The 22,183-nt window shown below is 39.3% G+C and overlaps 1 protein-coding gene across 1 annotated transcript in view; it reads right to left on the bottom strand.

Moving 5' to 3' along the window:
• Window positions 1–4,397, bottom strand: part of tpk1 (thiamin pyrophosphokinase 1) — a gene marked incomplete at both ends in the record, with an annotated part of 54,068 nt that extends 49,671 nt beyond the window's left edge. The window contains 2 exons of the mRNA XM_083901555.1: window positions 369–443; window positions 4,355–4,397. Coding sequence (XP_083757681.1) covers window positions 369–443; window positions 4,355–4,397 — 118 coding nt within the window. The remainder of the gene's footprint in view (window positions 1–368; window positions 444–4,354) is intronic.
• Between the last annotated feature and the right edge of the window lie 17,786 nt (window positions 4,398–22,183).

The raw sequence follows: 22,183 nt of genomic DNA, 5'->3' as shown, positions 1-22,183 counted from the left end.
TGCTTGCCTAACACTGTTTCATGTTAGTCTTGTTCAGTTTAGTTATTGAACTCTGTAGGTGATAAACACAAAGAAACACAAATGGAGGGCAACAGATGGTATGACAGTGTTTGCAATATAGTTTAAATAGTTTAAAATCTGCTTTGTGTATTTAATATATCACAGGTGAGTAGCCCAACCAAGCAACACCTCTACTTCCCTTTAAGGACATACTGTACAGTCGTTCCTTATCGTGGATTTAATAATATTTTCAGGTCACGCAGCCCCAGAAGTCACAGAAGAATGAATAAAAATGTCACCCTTGCACATAGAAAATAGAAAAAGGGGATACAAAGAAGGTTTATTTGTTAGTTTTTTCTGTGCTGTACCTTTATTCCAGAGGATGCGTAGGTAGTTCACATCCAAAGGCTGGTTCAGAATGATCAGACCGAGCTTTAGCGAGCCTGTTGAAGGGGCAGAAGGAAAAGGGCAAATTAGTAATACAATAGTAATACTAATACACAATTAGACAAAGACACAGGCAGTTAATAGGGTGTAATAGGCAAATGGCAAAAACAGTAAAGACGCATCACCATTTGTATATTCAATTCAATATCTACTAAATCCAGATTGGAGGTTGCCGTTTGTGGCACTAAATGTGCTTGTTCAGGAGCAAAATAAACACAATGCTATGATTTGGGTTATTATCATGCTCTGCATGGAGGACGGCTAATGAAAGAGGATTACAAACTGAAACAAAAACAATATCCAGACTTTGTTTGAAAAAGTTTCTATCATTTCCCAGTCAATCTGATAAGCTGTGGTGTGCTTACACGATAATGAAACTTAAGCAAAGCACAGGCATTGTGAATCCAAATTTTGGATCCAGTTTAACCTGGAGTCACAATGGTGTCAAAGCCTTCATAAAAGGTTAAATCACTTCGACATCTCTTTGGTGCTCATCTGAATACCTTGCCCTTGATGACACACCATCTGTAGCTTCTCTCTTTCCCCCCAGTCTACCTCCACATCACTGTGTCAAACTTTCAGCCCCAGACATCGATTTATCATTATATTAATCAATTTTCCTCTTTAACCCATGTATCCATCTTGCTTTTTTGGCTTTGTCTTCTTTTTCTTTTGCTCAGCTGCTAATGCAAATTCCCTCAAACTCTCATATGAGACAAAATTATGGGAGACTTTGCATTGATTGGTAAAACAAAACACACAGCTCCTATAAAAGCCTTAATGGACTCGAAACTAAAGCACAACCTTTTTTCCCCTGTCTTCACACTTAGCCATTTAATTGCTCGCTCATTTACAGTATGTTTCCTTTCCACGTCTCCCCTTTATAAATAATTTCTCGTCTATTTTTTAAAGATTCACTCTTCTGTGGCAAAGCCAAAAATGTCATATGTTTCAGCAACGGCAAATTCCAGGCCAGAAAAAAAGGCGAGAGTGAGGATGAAAAGAATATGTTTGACGTTTCATGAAAGTCTCTTTGCAAAGAAAAAAAAAAAGTGCATCACGCTGTATCCTGAAGAATAACTAAAAGTGTAAAAAAGTGCATTTTGGCTTGGCTGAGGAAAGGTCCTTTGGGTTTGTGACTTTGTTGCAGCAGTGGGCTTGATGTTGTTAAAAATTTCACATCACTGGAAGGTCATTTCCAAACGAAAGTCAACCCTCAGCCCCTTATGTTAAAAGGGAAGAGGAGGAGAGGTAGAAAGGATGGAGAGAAAACGGAAAGCGGGAGGAAAAGACAGGAGAACACATGGAGAGGAAGGAGAGGGGTAGAAAAAGGAGGAGTAGATTTGTCAGGCTTGTCTCTTAATTGGCTGGAGGTGTACAAAGAACAAAACACAAACTCAACCAGCCGTGACTTTTCGGATAACCCTTCTTCGTACAAGCATCGAACATCCCCGCACATACACACACAAGGAGGTGCACAGCCTTTTGTGCACTCTGTTCAAGGAAATGTCACCTTGGGTTCCTTTTTATATAAGTGCTAGAGCGCAAATACCACAAACACATACATACACTCGAAAAGTCCGAGCCCATCAGCCCAACTTACCACAAAGATATTTTAGAAATGGATAATAATCATCCACAAAATGACATGTGAGAGATTAATGTGCGCTGGCATTTGTTCTGTTTCTGCAAACTAATCAGGATTATTTGCAGATTACACTATGACATCTTTAGAATAAATCTAGGATTTGAACAGTGACCAATGTAGCCTGTAAATGCTTAGCGAACACATTTAAGTCAACATTTGTCTCAATGGATGCTTCACAAATGCTGATGCTGCTTCTTTCCAAAGTGAGCTCCTCTTGACTGATGCTGGCCTTTGTGTTATTGATTTTCGAGCTGTAGCGGCACTGAAAATCAACATCAGCTGTGTGTTCTTATCCTGCACTAATCGCATACATGAAAGGAGGCATATTGTACGTGCACATACAGAAGCATAAATGTAGTTGCGTCTGTGGACTGAGCAGTTTATAATAGGTGTCTGAGAATGTCGACAGTAACCAGTGGAGATGGAGAGAAACACAGGTGAAACGCAAAACAGGAGAGTTTAATGCAACTTTGCAACATCACCTATTATCAATCAGCCACAACAGTAAAACTGCTAACTGGTATTTCTGATGAGGCAGATAATTGTATTTTTTGACTTACTAAAGCTATAAAGATATGGAGAATCTCCAGAATCTCCAGAAAAAAAAATGTAAATCTAATTACTGATGATTCAGAATGGACTATTTCAAAACGGGGCACAGATGTGAGCCACAACATTAAAGCCAGTTTTAATTTGGGGGCCAATCAGTGTCTGCTAAATTGCGTTTGGACTAAAAGCCTATAGCTTTTGTTCCTCCAGTGAAACTCATCAATTGAACAGGACACATTATGTTCATCATGTTCTTCATAAAAACCACATTTTGTTGCTGCTGCAATCTGGAACGGTAAGGGAACTGCCTGAAATGATTGCACGCAAAGATCCTACGGCTGCCTAAAGTGCAGCACATGTGAGGGCCAAAGAAGGTCACTAGAGAATCACAGGCATACTGTTTGATTGACACCGTCCACTGCAAATGTCAAACATTAAGTCTTCAAACCTGCACAAACAATGATTGATTTGCGGTGAATGCAGGTGCAATAGACAGAGGTATGCAACAAATCACTCTCGGCCTTCAGCTATGCCTCTACTGCTTTCTTGACAGTTTTGCTGTTGCCCAGGCTAAGCATCTCATAATATCTGATATACATCATCACCACGAGACATTCTAACCAATGGAGGCCTACTGTATAACCAGTGTGAATCCAGTAAAATCCGCTCTCTATATCGCACACATTTGATTGAAGTAAATAACTATAGCTGTACAAGACAGACATTAGAGAGGGCGGGAACAAAATCTGCTCTAGAGGCCAAACTGATGTACGACTCCCTTGACCTTTTCCTCTCTCTTCCTCTCTGTAAAATCTGCCCTTAGGCTTATATCATCTTTCCTTCCTCCACACTTGCACACATCACCATGGAGGTCACATAAACTTTGAGAGCAGTGGCTACAGGCAGCTGTAACCAGCTTTCTGCTCAGGGCAGTAAGAGCTGCTGACCATCTGGAGTTCTTTGTTTGTTTGTTTTTAAAGCATAAACAGATACAGAATTTGGTCATCATTAGGGAAATAGAATCATCCAACAAAAGCTGCACTGAGAATGCATGTATATCTACTGAAGTCGTGCGTTTTCTGCAGATTGCATACAAATACCCGAAGCCTGAGGGTGAAAAATCATATAAAATCTGTCGAACACACAATAGCAGTTCACCATCTGCTGCGATCACTCTTGCCAATCTTTGAATGTACTATAACCAAACTCCAAGCAGCCTAAAAACCTATGTGAATCATTTAAAAATATGATGATGTTTTTGTACTCATTGCACGAACACTTTATAACGCATGCATGCTTTACTTCACATTTGTGGGAATGTTTCTCTGTTTAGTGGGTGTTTGTTTTCTGTTCATTAAAAAGTTAAAAACCACAATTAACTGGTTTCTTCAACTGGTTTATTCAAGGAGCAAACTGTATCTTTAATTAGCTGATATTTTTCACAGAAAGGCCTAATCTGAAAGCATTTTACCATGACAATGTTTTGCCCATATTATTGTCCAGCCTTGGACAAAGCTGTAATTAGCAGCCAGCCAGTTATGAACAAAACACCTCAGTAACATAGATTTCGAAGTGGAGCTCAAGTAGAACATCTCGTAGAAGTAAGAATAAATCATATGACGTGCATTTGTGTCTGTGCAAGGATCTTTATATTTGATTGTGTGCATGCGATTGCAACAAGGACATGTACACAAGATTGAATGACAGTACCTGAAGGCAGCAGGCACTCCAAAGGTGTTAACTCTTTATCCATGGTCAGGATCCAGAGAGGTCCACTTTTTAATCTGCCAACTCACCTGGAAATAAAAACAGGGGAATACACACTATTGCTTCTCTTCTGCATTTTTCCCATAATCAGTTAATCTGTCAGTTATGTTTGGTCTGTAAAATTGTTTTGATTGGTGTTTACCAAACCTGGAAATGATGAAATTCTTGAATGTCTAGTTTTGTCCACGAACCAAGATTGATATTATTGAGTTTATCGATGTATTTGTTACACAGAGAATAGAAACCAGAAATAGAATACCAGAAACCAGAATATTCACATTCAAGAAGTCAGTGAGCAGTGAACAGTCAGAAAGCTTTTTATAATATAAAAATATAAAAAACTTATTATCAAAAGAGTTGAGGATTAATTTAGTAAGTGATTAATAATCAATTTGTTGAATAGTCTTTGCAACCTGAATTTTAATGGAAATTAAAATAGTGCAAAATAACAAGCAACAAATGTTCACATTGAACTCAATAATAAGCATTAATAACAGACATGTCATCACAGCACAATGTACTCCCTCTCCTACTCTAAAACACATGAATAACACGAACATTAAACAAACACAGCACCTTACCAGCACTTCTTCACCTTTTAACTTTAGAACACAGTTAGAACAGCACAGTGGAGCGTGGCGTGATTAAGAAAGATGTCCAAATGATATGATCATGTTAGATTCTGCAGCTTTTCTGGCCTGACTTTATTTTCATATTTGTTGATTATTATATTAACCAAAATAATAATTATAACAATAAGTTAAGAGCATTATTTGTAAACCACCTATCCAAAAACAGTTACACATTTGAACTTTGAAATTAAAACCAAAATACAAAGCATAGCAATGAGACCAAAATATCATATTCATGGTTAATATTCAATGGAATTGTATTTAAATCATCATAAAAGTACTTCACATTGTCATTGTTTTCTTGGACAATAATATATAAAATCCATCATTGAGTAACTTACAGTATGTATTAACAGGGCACAGTTGTGAACTATGTGGAAGTAAAAGTATATAGGTCAAGGAACCAGCAGGTTTGGATACAACTTAGGGACTGAAAACATACAGATGTGGCTCAGAAGTGTTTGGCTCCAGCTCATGAGTGTTCTGACAATAAAACTTTATTATTGGCTAATAAGTTGGAGATAAACTAAAAGCTGTTGTCCTTGACTTTTGTACGACTAGGGAAGTAAGCTGAGGTCGGTGTGACCCTTGTTTATCAGAAGGTTTGGTAGACAAAGGGCAGTTAGGCAGTAACAGTAACATGCGGGTTGGAGCATAAAAGTGTTTTTAGCACAAAAGAGGCTAATTGACTATTGCTCCACTGCCGTGTAACATGTACATTGTAAATAAAGCGTTGCCTAGGCTGCAAATATATTTCGAAAAAAAGTTATTATATTATAAATATATTTATTTTTCTCCACAATATTGAAAGCCCTGTTCCCGTTTCCCCTGCAAAAAAAAAATCTAATTGACTATCATCATGGCATCTGAATTTATTTTTTGCATTACAATTATTTGGTAGGAACCATTTAAAATCATATTTACTTAACATATTATTGATTTCTCATTAGCTGCATGATGCATTTCCACCGCTTCTAAAACGACAGCGTTTCGAAGCGCTTTTTAAAATGTGTTTAGTAGAGCGGACTCTCATTATTTCATTCATTAATCAATTCGTTCATCACTGCGGTCTGTCCGTGTGCAGCCTCGCTGTATTACAGCGCTATAACGATGCTGTGCAGCTGTTAGCGACACTGCTTCTTCACGCTGTCTTTCGATAAAGAAAAAAACCTTTTCTAACTGAAAACAGACCACATTCTATCGCGACGCCTCCCGACTGAAAAAACGACTTTATATTTTTAAGTTGTCATTACAATACTTTGTAACTAAGTTATGAAATACTCACGACGTGTAACCACTTCCGCCATTGAGAATGTAAACAGCCGAGGAGAGCGGAGGCAGCAGACAGAGAAGGGAGACACAAAGGATGAAGAGAGGCTAGAATTTGTTATGGGGACATCTAGAGGTGACAAGTGGAATTGTCTTTTTCTTGATCCATGGAGCAGCTCTTCAGTGAGATTATCTCAAAGGCAGTCCCATAAGTTTTTAAAGAGCCTCTTGGGCTCTCCAGCAAATTGAGGAATAATTTAATTTCACTCTCAGTCTCATTCACTGGAAATCATCTTAATAAGTGAGACACTATTCCAATCACTGCGTTCACTCCTCACTGTAACTTTCATGATCGGTCCCATTACTGAACAGATGTCCAGTGTAAGATACCAAATCAACAAAACAACATCTGGATCCTTAGAAACACATCTGCCAAGGAAATTATGTTTATTGGCTGCGTTTTGTCTGTCTGTAAGCAGCGTATCCCGAAAAGTATAAAGATGGATTTGGATGGAATTTGTTAGGGATGTAGATTATGGCACAATGAAGACTTGATTTGAATGAGTTAGGATTTTCTTTTCAAAAAAAGCTGTACAAAAAATGCATAATAAAGCGTATTGGCCTTGATGGAGGAATGGACTGTCTAAGTGCTTTTTCACACAGTTGGAGGGGATTTTATATATATATATATATATATATATGTATAAAAAACACGTACTGATCGCCTTACATGGACAAATCAACCAGTGTTTTTGAGTACATGAGTTTATAAATATCATCTGACTCATGATTATGTCTTGTGATACAGTGCAATATATCGCATTTTTAGATAGAAGTGTTGGTGTTTGTGGAAAATAGTGGGGTTTTTTTTAGAGAGAGATATCAGCCCGATACATCTTAGTAACCTCTAAAGATTTCTGGCCGTCAGAAAAAGTCAAATCTAAAATATCAGGAAAGCTCTGAATTATCTCTTAAAAGTTCAGTCAGTAACATTTAGGAGGGTGTGTTGGCAGAAACTGAATATACTAGCTATAAGATATATATATTTGTTGTGTGCTCTTTAGTCATTTTGTGGTTTGAAGCAGAAGCTCACAATTGTAAAAAAAACAAAGAACGCTTGCTATCTTATTTGACTATGACCTAAACCAAATACATGATGCTTTATAATGTATGTATCTATGTGATACAGTTTCCATGCAGTCTTGGGAAGGGGGAAGGGGTCAGCAGAGGAGATAATAATAATATATATTATTTGTAAGCTCTTTTCAAACACTCAAGGCCACTTTGCATCTTAAATAAGAAGATAACTCAAACACACAAAAGTTAGGATAAAATAAAACGGACGCATTTAAAAAGTTAAAGGGAAAAAGTTAAGATGAAATAAAGTGAGACAAGACGGGGTCAACAAGAGAATACAGAAAATGATGGCTGAGGTGATCGTGGGGGGGGGGATCTATCAACACACAGCCAGGATGTCCATATAAGGAGTTATGTATTAGTCCCATGGTCATTTACAAAGGGTGCACCTGCGGCACGGATCTGTGTGAGCACTAAGCAATTAATAGCAAAGGAACATTCAAAAATAGGTAGACAATCAATAATTAATCATTAAAAAATAATTCAACCATTGTCACTGTGGTATGTAATGGTCCATAATCAAATAATGCTCACAATCACTTCACCAGACATAATGCATTTCCTCACCCCTTACCCTAATCACAGCTAAGTGCTTTACCCTAACCTAAACCTTATTCTAACCCTAAACCAAATTCATTAATTGACCATTTCCTCAGGCATTATTAGGCCTCATAAGGATCAGGGTTTGGTCTCCACGAGGACGACTGGTCCTGACATGTTTCTCAACCAGGTATACAAGAATTGCAGACACGTCAGAAAAATCACACATATACCATATACACACAAGCAAAACACACACCGGTAAACCAACACGATGAGCGCACAAATGCACAAACACCCGAGCTGCAGACTGATGCTCTGCGCCTCAGATATCTTCAGACAGCAGGAGCAGCCGAAGTAATTTGAGAAACTAAATCCATCTCAAGGTGAATCCACTCTCGAGGCTCATTAAAAACAAACGCTCTCTCATCAGTCGGCACTTACGACTGCACACGGGAGGCGATCGTATGCAGCGCTCGACGTGCACAGCCACGTAGAGGCGGCCCACATGTATGAGCTGCAATAAATGCACAGGTGCATGGGAAGTCACTCATTCTGTGGACATGCATTATAAATACGCCTTTGAATAAATTCCAGGTTGAGTGCAAGTGTGCTGAGATACCCCCCCTCCCCCCATAAAATATATTTATTTATTTTGACATGGACGTACTCTCTGAATGTTTCATCACATCTCTGTATGCCTGTCTGTATCCAGCTAACGAGCTCCGCCTGTCTTGTCCATTCATCTCTCTAATATTTACAAACCCTCCCTATATCCCATATTTCTCTCTTTATTAAAACATGCGTCTGATCCGTCTCTCCCGCTCATTTAGTCTACTCGGAATTCCAAAATACATTTTTATATGTTCTACTTTTCAAGGAAAGGTCATACATGAGTGGGCGAGAGGAAGAAAATACAAAAATAAATATCACAATGCAGCCAGGTGGCACGCTGAGACGAGGCGTTTGAATTGATGACTGCAACGTGTAGAGTATTATTTGCAAGTGATGGAGTGGCAGAGTCATCAAAACACACAGTTTTGGGGGGTTTTTTCCACACAGTGTAACCACCGTAAACATTCGATGAAGAGCTGGAGCAAACACATCCAATCAGTAAGAGGGAAGTAAAAAGATTGACCATCTGTGATGTTACGTAAAGCCCCTTGAGATATAGATATAAAAAAAATACATATAGCTAATTTTAATCCTGTGTTCTTATTATTTGTTGATTTATAAGACATAGTTTCTCTTCCTGCTAAAACAGTTTCACTTGTTTGATGACTCTTCCTACACTCAGGAGTATTTACAGATATAAATATACTATAAAATGTGGATTTATATCTGCCTCAAATGCCTTTAGGCTAGCTTTTTTTTAACCCATAGAACTAATGCAGCTTCTTTTTCAGAAATCTGAAAACTTTATTCAGGGGGCGCTGGTTCCAATCCCAACTAACATAAAAGGCAAATGGTGGGGGAACAACCTGGAGGGGTGCCACACATAGACAAACAACCATCCACTCTCACACCTATGGTTAATTTAGAGCAGAGTTGCCGGATTTATTTCTACGTTTTTGACAGTAATAGATATGTTTTGCATGATAAATCATAAATATGCTTTTATTGTGAAGTGTGTACATCATTCCATATCAAAACAAGCACTTTTAATTTGGAATTCTGTGAAATATCATCGTGATTATCTTAGCTGCGATATCATGAGGAAATATTGCATTACAATTTTAAGCTCATGTTGCCAAACCTAATATGAAACCGCTTTTTTTTTTTTTTTTCTAGACCTGCCAGATCATTTGAATTTGATTAAGAGTTTCCAATTAGTCTAATAAAAAAACTTGAATGTCTGTCGTAATAGAAAAATCTTCTTTAGCGTGGCTCGACACATGACATGACAACATTGCAACTGAAATCATGGGTCACATTGTGTGAATATTTTTTAAGTATTAAAAGTATTGCACATTTAATATATCTTTAAAAGGACAATTTTAGAAAACGAGGATATGGTAGGCCTGATTGTAGGAGCTGGACGTCTATGTGTAGGGGGTTAGATCTTCCGTCATGAGGTTGTCTTTCCTTTTGTCTGCTTGGATACGGAGTGCTGACAGTTGAGTTTGTGGTTTTCCCAGTAATTTCACTTGCTTGATTTATGATCCGGGACCTGCATGTTAACGGTGAGAACAGATTATGTGATTTGTACACAGCTGTTTCTTATCTATATACACTTGAATTGTTCCTTTACTCTTTTAATCACTGGAGCGTAAGGACACTGTGAACAACCAGTGATTATCAGTAAAACTCTGGATGTGAAACTGTACTGTTTTAACAGTTTTTTTGGCCTGTTTTTGCACATTGAGAGACAAAGACTCAAAACATGTGATGGGTAAATATATTTTATATTATATTGACTTTATGCAGTCAATTATAAATAACTGCCAGATATTGAAAGTTATTCTGGAAAAATGGGCAAAAGCACTGCCTTGCTGGACATTTTCTGGGCCTTTTTATGGTTAAAATTAGAAAAAAAGGTCCAGACCGACATTGTGAGGCTTAGGTTTAAAAGGGATAGTGACAGTGGTCTCCATACTCTCTGCCAAGAAGACCACAAGCATTTCCCATATGTTTGCCTATTCCTTTAATGAAAATACTCTACGTTTCGGTGTCACTCACTGTTTTGGAAGCTCGTTCAAATGACAACGTGATGCAGAAAATCAACTAATCCTCTCTAAAGATTGCAAACAGACATAAACTGGACCTACCTGTCCAGTAGAAACAGAGCCACCATGGCATCATTTTGCAGCCCTTTTTGTCGCCACCATTCAAACGCATCACCGATGTTTGCTCTGGTCTTGGATCACCTTTTTCTTGGCAGGAGCTTTCCCAAAAAAACCTCTTTTGTTTGCGACCAACAACTGTTGTGGGTTCCTTTTCTGCCTAACCTTAAGCCCTGGCGCCATCTTCTTTCAGTTAGGGTCGTTCATTATGATTGGATTGTTTCTGTGACAATGCATTCATTAATTGGTTACAATCGGGGTGTGAAGAGGAATTTAAGCAATTTTGATAATGTAGCGTCTTGGAATATTTAAAATGTATTTTTATGTTTATGCCAAGTCCCTCAGTCAAAAATAAAGAGACAATAGACATATTTAATACACGGTACGGGAATTCGCACAACAGGCAGGTGGCAGAGCCACAGGAAAAAAAAAAAAACATTCCTGGACGTGAACCAGTTCCAGCCATTCATTTTCTACCTTTTTTTCCCTCCCCTATTGAGCAAAGTAATAATAGAAGTGTATCAACATTTCCTGCCAACAGCTTTTTAATCATCTCTTTGCAGAACACAGTCTCTTTTTTTTCTTTGTCTCTAGGTTCTGGCTATTTACTGTACCTTGTGTGACTAATTTAGTTTCAAAATTTGTCACGTCGGGATTGAAAGAGCTACTGCTAATTCCTCACCTGATGAAAACGGCAATAGTCACACGCGCACACACACACACACACCCACACCAGGGTTAGTTGTGACAGCACACCCAACTTTGCACATTTCTTAAATTACCACCTGCTTTCACAAACCACAGCCAGGATCTGTGGCACTGGACGTTTTTTTTGTTGTTTTTTTTTGGAAATTTTCATTTTCTCTTCAAGGTCACATCATGCAGAAGTGAGCGTGTGTTTGCTTTCATTTCATTTTAATATCCGCTCTCAGCAGATACTTGGGTCACATTATTACCCTGCAGAATACACCTGTTAATATGACAGATAATAAAACAAAGAGAGAGAGACACACTAACTGACATGCAAATTCAGACTCGCTCACCTCCCTGTGCACTCTCTCTATCTCCACTGTTCCCTGTCATTACCTTAACTCTTCTCTGTCATTTCTCTTTTACCTGTTCTCTTTCTCCACTAATGCACTTTCTGTTTGTCTCTCCTTTTATTCCTTTTTATCTGTCTAAGCCTCACATCCCAGCTGCCTCCCCCACCTCTTACAGCTCGCTTTTGTCTCTTCCTTTGGCTTTCAGCTCTGCGTCGCTTCATTGTGCCTGTCAGCTCTCGGGGCTCTGTGTTAAAACACTGTTTTATTTCACTCAAAATTATTTCTTTTTAAATTTGATGAAGGTTGAAAGCACCTCGAACAAGTCACTTCAAGTTCCTAAGGAGGGTCTTGCAACTCCTTAGACTGACTAAAAATGTGATTATCTCGCTCTTCTTTTTTTTTTTGTCTGCCAATGTTGATGACCCACTTTGGTTTGGAATGAAAATGACACAAGAGCATTTGTGTGTGGATAACGTCTAATGCCATGGTCAACTAGGATATGTATACAAGAGAGTGCAATGTGCTGCTTGGAGGCTGGATTGCTCTCACGCAGCTAACAAATAGCTCTTGGTGAGAGGAAAGGAGGCTAAATTATGCTGCATGTACCTGAGATCTGTGCTCTTAGAATGTGGAGGGCAGATTACAAGGGACTGCAGCCAGGATGCTGAAGAGGAGGTGGCTGAACTTTTACCTCTAAGTGCATGTGCAGGGTGGTGATTATTGACATCTTGGCAGGTCCTTCCCTGTAGCATCACCTTACTGTATTTAATCCCCCCCCAGAGGCTACTTGACATATATCCAGGGGAAGCTGGTGGACTTTCATTTTGCTCGCTGTGCCCTTGCCTAAGGGCTAGTATGCCTCACCTGTCTGTCCAGAAGCACAGATAAAGACCAACCTTGAGTGTGGGGTGGGTGGCATTATTCCAAAAGCTAGTATAAAGTCATATCTGTTGAGGAGGCTGGCGGACGTGCACTTAGATAGGACTGGAGCTGGCAGCTTTGCTCTTGACTGTCATTTTTTTTCCCTCTGCGTGAAGCCAAAAATGAGACCTATGGGTTATTAATCACTCAGATTTCTGCACATCTGTCCTAAGGGCAGAAGTATACATTTGCTGATAGTTTAATATAGACTTTAAAGTGTATGAAAGTGGGTGTAGCAGAGGTCAGTCCTCCAAAAAAAATTTACATTATTCACTTGTGTGTACTATAAGCCTTAGGCAGCGTTCTGTGATGGCTGGTATCACAAAGCTGGAGCACACAGAACGGGCAGAAATAGAACCATCTCGTCCTGACCATCCAGTAAGTGCTGGAGGGGTTCATGAGAGAAGCTGCTGTGGGACCCTGCCAGGCACTGTGAGGGATGACGCTGTTGTTGGTGCCTGGTGATGCCACAGGGGAGGCGACGTTTGAGCTCTCTGTGGCGCATTTACCAACAGAAACTGGGGTTTGGCAAAGGGGAATGGATGCAAACGTTCAGTGGTTATTTTGCACAGAGAGAAGACTGAGCTGGGTTACATGCCAGAAAAACAGTGAACAGTGAACCCTTGGGCGTCGATTAGATGTTGATGTGCAGCAGCCAAAAATTAACACTGAGCAGTTTTGTTTTTCTAACTATAGTTGAACTTATTTTGCCTCTTGGAATGATGTTAGGAAGGTGTACACACTAGGACAAATGAATAGGTTAGAAAGGTAATATTCACTAAATACATGTGTCCACCATTTTGGACATCAATATTAAATGATGTGATTATTGAAATCAAAATTCACGTCAATGTCAATGCTGCCATAACATTAGAATATTCTGAATTTATTCTCATAATATTACAACATTATTTTCATAATATTAAAGCAGACCTAGACCGGAAGTTCCAATTAACGCTGTTGTTTAGTGTGTATCTGCGTCATTACCTTGTTTACGAAGCGAGTGATAGTGTTTTCTGACTCTGGGTTTGACTCCGGGTCAAAGTCATAAAAGAGACTTGCGAGTCGTGACGAAACTATTTTTAAACATTGTTAAAACAATGTTTTGATAATGAGTAGCAGTGCATCCACCGCTCCAGAGGGGGGAGCTGCGCTTCTGAGAGCGGGTGTGCAGAATATGTCACTTCTGGGTATTGGCCAATCACAAGACAGTTGGGAAGGCTCTACGCTGGCTGACCAATCACAACACACTCTCTCACTCTGTCTTCTGGGGGTGAGATTTATGTCTGAAATATTGCGGCTGGGGAACAGCGTCAGAAAAGAGGATTTCTATCAGCTCGTTTAAAGCAACTTGGAGGTTTTTGACCATAAAATCAAGTTAATGTATGTAAGTAGACCTCCATAACTTACATATATATGCAACAGGACCACTCTATGTGAGCTTTATGACTTTATTCTCGTAAAATGAGATGACTTTATTCTTGTAATATTAAGACTTTATTTTCATAATATTCCGACTTTATTCTTGTAAAATGATTTGACTTTATTCTCATAAAATTACTATAATAATATCTTAATTCTTGTACGAAACTAGATTATTGCTCAGGTGCATTTCATGAAAAAAACGTTAGTTTCAATTCACCGTATGCTTCCTCCTCATCGCGTCACACCCTCCATCCATCTATCTCACTTTCACTGGTGATCTCTCTTCCCCTCTTCCTACTTCACTCTGTCCTTAAAACACCATTGATCTTTCATTCCCCCGCCTGCCCAGTCTCTTGGGTTTTGTGTGTTGTCTAAACACAGGGACCAGACACAGAAACTGTGACAACGAATCAATCAGTTTAATGAATGAAGTGCCTTCGAAAGTCACTATCACACGCTATTCTTCTGCAGAACCCGTCCCTCTCTAACATTATGTCTTCCTTGTCTGCTTTCCCGAGACTTGCACCGTCTCTTGTAAACCCTGCCAATCTACTGTGACCTTAATCAAATCCACTGCTTTGACTGTGTTTCTCCGTAGTCTCTTTCTTTATCTCCCACCACATAAAAAAGATCCCACTTTCCTCCCCTGCTTTTAATTAAAATACAACACTGATTCTTAATAACTAATTAAAAGAACCCCGAAACGTGGGTTTTCCCTGATTAACTCAAAGCACACCTACAAAGTTCAGTAATGACCTGTGCGAGAGAATGATGTGACTATATTTTCATCTAGAATCTATAGAACGGTTGAATAATATCAGCAGATTTGTAAATATGAAGTTAATTCAGGCAAATCACTGGCTGCTCACATTGTCCTTTCACTGACACAGTTCAACCTGTTTCTGAGTTTTTCCGCTTATCACAAACAAATGAAGTCATATCGAGAAAGAACACTCGAATGAACAAATAAACATAAATTAAACGAGCAAATGGAGTCATAAATCAACGAAGTGACATGGAATAAAAACATAATCTCAATCAAATGAATGTCAAATGCGAATGACATGGAATCAATCAACCGAAGATAAAATACCTAATCAGTGTATTTCAACTAAATCAATATAATGCTTAATTAGTCAGTCCACATTATTTCATCTGATCTTCAGGGTCAGCGATAAATCAACCAGGGTTGCAAAAGGAAAAAAACATAAATAAAGCATTTCTTTTTTCTTTAACGTGTGAGAAATTATCAATTATCTAGAAGAAAAAAGAAAAAAAAGATTATTCCTCTTATCGAGGAGCAAAGTTAACTGTCCCCAATGAAATTAAGATCATGGTTACAAGAATATACTGTCACCCATAAAATTATAATGAAACCCTCTTAATCATCCCTCCAATGAGCTGTTAAGCCCCAGAGCACACTGTAAGACGCTGTCAACGACTGTCCTGGAGCTGGAAACCCTCACATCCTTGGTACAATCACAAGACTCATGAAAGAGACAATCATTGCACTTGCCCATGTTGACCAAATAACACTTACAGTAATAGTTGTTGCTGAATATTTTCATTATATACTTATTATATTCAACATACATGTGTCTTGTTTCCTAGAAACCCTATGTGCGATTTAATTCTGTTCACCGAAACGTTTAATCGGCTCACGATTATTTGTAATCGCTGCACCTCATAGTCACAGTCACACGTAATATAAATGAACGCTATCTCGCTCACTGAGTCAGACGGTCTGCAAGCTGGTGTGACGTCGGTGTGGAGAATCGTGCGAAAACGGTATGTGTGTGCGGCGTCTGCAACAAGTCTGGCCTCGTTGACGTTGCCCGTCTCAAAAGAAGCAGAAAAATAGTTGCTCTATTTCTTCATCAGGCAGAAAAGAAAGGTGTCTGGATTCGAGTGAAGTGAGCGCTTCAAAGACGTGTGGCGCTCTAAGAGAATAATCACCCGGTAGAACGGGTGACAGGAGAGGCTGATAAATGCTCAGATACAGAGGTGCTGGAAAAAAAAAACGTGCTCCTCTGAATGAATAACACAGTCATGAACCGGAACAACAGGTGAAGATTTGTCAGTCACGCTCCCCCGATCAAAGACATAATAGTAGCAATGCAACATACGGTTGTGTCATGTTATGTTTTACATAACGCAATCCATCACAGTGTAATCGTATATCCCATACAGCCTATAAGGCACGGTGTGACCACACTCCGTCAGCCTTTTGTAGAAGCGAAAATAAGAGGAACAATGTGAAGCTTCCTTTCATGGCGCAGCCATCAAAAAGCCATCAGCATAGTGCAGGAGCGTGCTTCCCCTCCGGCAACTGAAAATCTCCCACATCACCTTTTACCACTGTGGCGCACAACACAAGACTTTCAACGGAGCCCAACGAGAATCCAATATCTTTACGTGTAAATAGAAACAGGGAATGACTATCTATATATAAAGGGGATAAAAGGAATATACTGGAAACAATGCGATGACTAACAAAGGCTCTCTTTACTCCTGGCATTAGAATGCGTTTTCTGTGATTGGATAGTGATGGGATAGTGCTTCACCACATATTTACACCTTACACGCTTCTCCGGTGTCCATATCGAGATTCGATCGCTATCCAATCACGGTCATCCCCCTTTTTGTCACCTCCCCGTCTTCTTCTGCGAAGACTCATTGCATTTCTCGTTCAATGTGATCACAATGCGTCTCCAACCATCCGCCAAATCACTTGGAGCTTTTTCTGCTTCAATCCTGTGTGGATTTGTGTGGGAAGTCTGTCGACAAATAGCTGGTCGTCGTGTGTGTGATTTAATATGCGATATAGCCCATTTTTATTCTAACATGTACACTAAATAAAAACGTGATTATAGCATTTCAGTTTGACATAATTCTTGCATTTCCTTGTTGTAGTTTTTCATTGATTGTCGATTTAAATTTTTAATTTCCCTATTTGTAAATGCTAATTGGGAAATGGCTTGTTTTTCCGATTTTGTTTTTATTTTCATCAAACGAAAATCCATTGTTTCTTAAAGCGGACCTAGACCGGAAGTTCCAATTAACGCTGTTTTTTAGTGTGTATCTGTATCATTATCTTGGCCAATCACAAGACAGTTGGGAAGGCTCTACGCTGGCTGGCCAATCACAACACAGTCTATCTTCTGGGTGTGAGATTTATGTCTGAAATATCGCGGCTCAGGACGGTGTCAGTAAAGACAGATTTCTAGCGGCTCGTTTACAGCAACTAGGAGGTTTTTGACCATAAAAACAAGTTCATGTATGTAAGTAGACCTCCATAACTCACATATATGTGCAACCGGACCACTCTATGTGAGCTTTAAAACGAAAATCCATTGTCCGTCAAGTACACGGTCCATTAGCTTTCTGGAAGTATTTGCTGAATATTACAATCAAATGCGAGTTGTTCCTGGGTAACGAGAGTCCGTTGACTATGGGAAACTCGGACACCTGCGCGCTCAAGTGGACAGAAAAGCCTGTGGGGGAGGAGCCAACGCTAGGCAACCAGGCTATAACGCTCACTCTGTCGGACATTAACATGCCTGTAGTAGCCCACATGTGGAGGAAATTCTTCCATTCAACAGTGGTGTTCCCTACTTTCCGTAAGATTATCAATAAAATCCCGACGATGAATCAAAGACAAAACGGTACCTGACAGGGAGACATTTGTCGCTACTTAGAATTTGCTCGAACATGGAGATGGCAATATGTTTCCACCACAGCGGACTTCTGAACAGCTGGCAATAAGTTTTATGAATCATGATCGACAGCACACTGGATCCGTCCCTCTATTTTGCACTGCATGAAAAAGTGCCGTCTCATGTAGGTGAGCGAGGCGCAAAGTTGCTGTGAGATCGAGCTGCAGATACATTATTGAACATAATGAGTTACTTTTCAGCTGCGGTAACTTTGTAACGTCATTAATTCACTTTCAAAGGTCTTCAAACCCCCCCCCCCCCCCCCCCCACTGCTCATTTTGTGAGTGACACAGTCCCACGTGCTTCTGAGGTTTAGCCCTTCAATTGTCAGGAAAATCCAAAAGTGGGTCTACACACAGCAGTGAAACAGGGATGCCCTAATTGTTGCAGCAGAAATGTGCTTTGCTGGTTTGGTGGAAAGTTGCTCACTTTGCTGGAAAAGGTCATCACCCAGCCTTGTTATCAACTCTGTGTTCCTGAGTTCTGCTGCATTGATTGGCATCGTACCAACGCTTCTCTGACATGTTTTCACTCACAACCAGGAGTCACTGCTACAATTACATGTGGACTGGATGTAAAGGCTTTGGCATTGGAACAGTTTTTTTTTTGGTGTTTGTCTTCAGTGCCCAGCTGACATGTTTTTGTTGCACTTCAATTGCCCCCCTGGGATCAAATTAATTTGATTTTGCTTAAATGAGTCACTCTTTGTTGACGCAGAGTGACTCATAACACTAATGGCCGTGGTGCAGACAAACATTTGACACAGTGATTATGTAACGTCAAAATGTCCACCAATACAGACGCTCAAATTCACAAATGTACCTCTAATCTCTGCTGTGTGGAACGCAGACATATTGCTTTTTATTCACGGTAGATGAAAAAGAGACATACATGTCTGTTTTGCTCAATAACTTAGACAAAAGAAAAATATGTATTTGCTTTGATTGTACGCAACCAAGCAGTACCTGAACGTCTGTGGCTACCAACAGAATGTTATATTATCCCTGTGGACACTCGCCATCCATCTTGTTTACACAGAAATATGCATTTTTTCAACCGCCTCAGGATGTCTCCCTCAGGGTCTAGACTCTCTGTGGGTTTTACCTCATGTTGAGGAAAAACCAAAACCATCCCCGGGAAACAAACATACCTTTTGTACTGCTTCAGGGTTAAAAAAAGGAGGAAAAACACAGTATGTTTTTTTTAACTTAACCACTACGGTCAGTGATATTTAGCTTCCACATTCAAATGTAAGTTAATAATTTTATTATGCCGTCAAACACAGACATGGCAAGGTAAAATAATAGAAGAAATGTTAAATTTTGATGCCCAGTTGTGATGGGAAGTTTTATAAGCTACTGGAAGAAGGAGATTCACTGCAATCAATTCAATCCAAGTAGTGCCACCCATTTCTTAATGTTACCCATTTATAGGTCACAGTTAAAGGCGCCATTTGTAAGAATGTGGCCAAAAATGGTTACTACACTCAAATTCAAAATACCGAGGTCTTTTATGTTTCGCTTACTCCGCCATTGTAGCTCAGGTGTAACTGGCAACCCGTGGTTGCTCGGCAGCTGAGACTCTACTGACTGCAATGATTGGTAGATGGCGGTAGGTGGCGCCACATGCCAAAACACGATTTGTGGTACACAATTTTTTTTTTTAATGCAAATATTTTTGCTGTACTGTTGTTGTTGGTGAGATCTGTATGTTATTTGAACATTATTCCTGAGTCTCTGTGACATATTTGGCCAGTTGCTTTAGATCTATTACATAATGCACCTTTAAACCCAAATACACCAACTTTTTTCAAATATAAATTTAGGTGCCATTATCCAAATTGAGAAAATGTTAATTTCTAATACAAACAGTGCAAATGCACATTCTGGTGACACATATTCCTGTCCACACACTGGCTTCTGCATTTTAAAAATTCAAAAGCACAAATCTAATACAACTCAACAACTATCCCAACATTCTCACTGCTGTCCTCCAGGGACAGGGATAGTTTTACCTTCTTTGATCTCTTTCACTGGGTGAAGAGAATATATTTTTTGTCACTTTGAATGGAATGGTGTAGTCTCAGGGGAGGGTTTTTTTCTGGGGTTATTTGTGCGTGTGTGTTAGCGGAAGGTTCCTCATATATTGCAGGAGACCCGTGTGGTATACTTTTAGCGTCAGACCTCATAACACGGTAACTGCACGGCTTATTTAAACTGCAGGAGCCAACGAGAGAAGAAAAGAATAATACATTAATACATGTGTTTTTGGACTTCATTAATCCATTAACCTTTTGTCTAAAGTGCGGTGGACAGTAGATCCTTCTCCTGAGACCATGCTGTATTCCTCTTTTATTCTGTTCTGGGTTGTGTTTGGGTTAGATATTTAAAAAGTTGGTTTCCTGGTTATTTAGGGGAGCTTATTTTTTTGTGGCACAGCATAACCATTTTGTTGTAATTTAAATCTTACACCTCAGCTACTGGAGCACCACTGGAAAGCCTGGAGAAGAAGTAATTTAATAATTTTTACATGATTCCAAGTCTGGATCATATATGCAGAACATGGGATGGATGAAACCAATGAGTTAGTGAGCCGAAACTCAGATGATCCTTCTTATCGAAGGCCTTTATTACCTCATGTAACGTTTTGGAGGAATGTACAGAATTCCTCTTCATGGCCATGTTCTGCTTCAAACATGCCAAAAATCTGCTTAGTCCAAGCACAGAAGAAACTCATGCTATTGGATACTGAGTGGAGCAGGAGAAGGTTAATGTGCCACCAAGTTTGGATCTCTAATCTTTCGACTTCATGCTGCACAAATGTGCAGCGAAAGTGTCCGACTAAAGAGTGGAGACCTGTGAAATCCTCTCACCTCGGCACCAGAGAGAACCCGGTGACAGAACAGAAATGTAATAACTTTTCCGTCAAAAAAATATGTTCCCGGGCTGTGGCTTAAATCTATGATGAGTATGTGCTCTCACAGTCTGAGCTTCAAACTAATTAAAGTATAAGTTTGAGACCTTTTTAGCTCAATTTAGGAGATGCCTAAGATTACATGGGTTTGAATCTCAGCTTCCACCACAACTTAACATCACCGTCTGTGTTTTTGGATAAAACTTTTGTTGTGATTGTACTAAAGTGGCAACCCACCAGCTTGTTTTTTCTCTCTTTTTTTAAACTAGAAGTGGGTTGGCAACAACAGTTTAGTAGCAGGCGTTCAAGTTATAATACTATATTTTATTGTGATATTTCACAGAATTTCAATGTAGAAGTGCTCGTTTTAAGATATGGCATGATGTATACTTCACAAGAAAAAACATTTAATGTAGAATGTGATACATTTAATAATGCAATGATTACAAATGTCTTATTATGAGTATAATAAAAAAACCTATCTAGCAAATTAGTATTATACTTTGTCTATAATCTATCAACTCGTGCTCACTCGTGCTGTGTTAAAAGGAAGAGGAGGTCATGCATTAAAATATGATATTAAGTAGTGCGCCACATGTAATTGATTTGGGGCTGCGTGTAGCCCGCGGGCGGCCAGTTTGACACCTCTGTATTATGCAGTCATTGACACTAATGCTATGCCCTAAAGACTACCAAGCTTTATCAACTATTTTAATGTAAATGAAAAATGTTTAGTGACATTATAAATCAAGTGAGAAGTCAACTTTTTTATTTTTTTTAGCTCAAAATGCCTTCTTTTTTGCCTCCTATAATCATTCCAGAGAATAGGTTTCCAATTCTCTTTTTTTTAGACTTTAAAAAGTACAGTCTGTGGTTGGTATCACTTGGACAACGCTGATGAAGTTACACATACATACAGTAGCCCTGGGTACACTCTTGCAGTAAGGACATGCAACCTGGCCGCCAAAGTGCTTAGGATGCATGACTTGTTGCTGTTATCCATAGCACAATATATTACTTTTCTCATCTTCGTATACAGTTTTTTTTTCTCAGGTATTGTACATTTTCTATTTCATAAATGCTCAAACAAACTATGCTGTCATTTATTCAATAGGAAACTGGAACCATTGCAACCCACGGTGCAGTATACGAGTTAGGACGCCATATAGCACCAGGATTTCTGCATAACCACTTAAAAAACGCACAGTGATGCATATCAACAAATATTTTTGACAGAAAAGTCAGTCATTTTCATTAGAAACCTAAAATGTGCACACTGTTTTCATAGGAAATAGCACTGGCTGTGTGTGCAGCTTTTTTTGTGCCTGTCCGCACTCCACCTGGACGTGACATACTCAACCGTAGCACTTCACTATAGCACTGCACGCTAATG

The sequence above is a fragment of the Microchirus variegatus genome (genome assembly GCF_963457635.1).
Source record: "Microchirus variegatus genome assembly, chromosome: 15".
Lineage (NCBI taxonomy): Eukaryota > Metazoa > Chordata > Actinopteri > Pleuronectiformes > Soleidae > Microchirus > Microchirus variegatus.
This window is presented reverse-complemented; position numbering and strand designations above follow the sequence as displayed.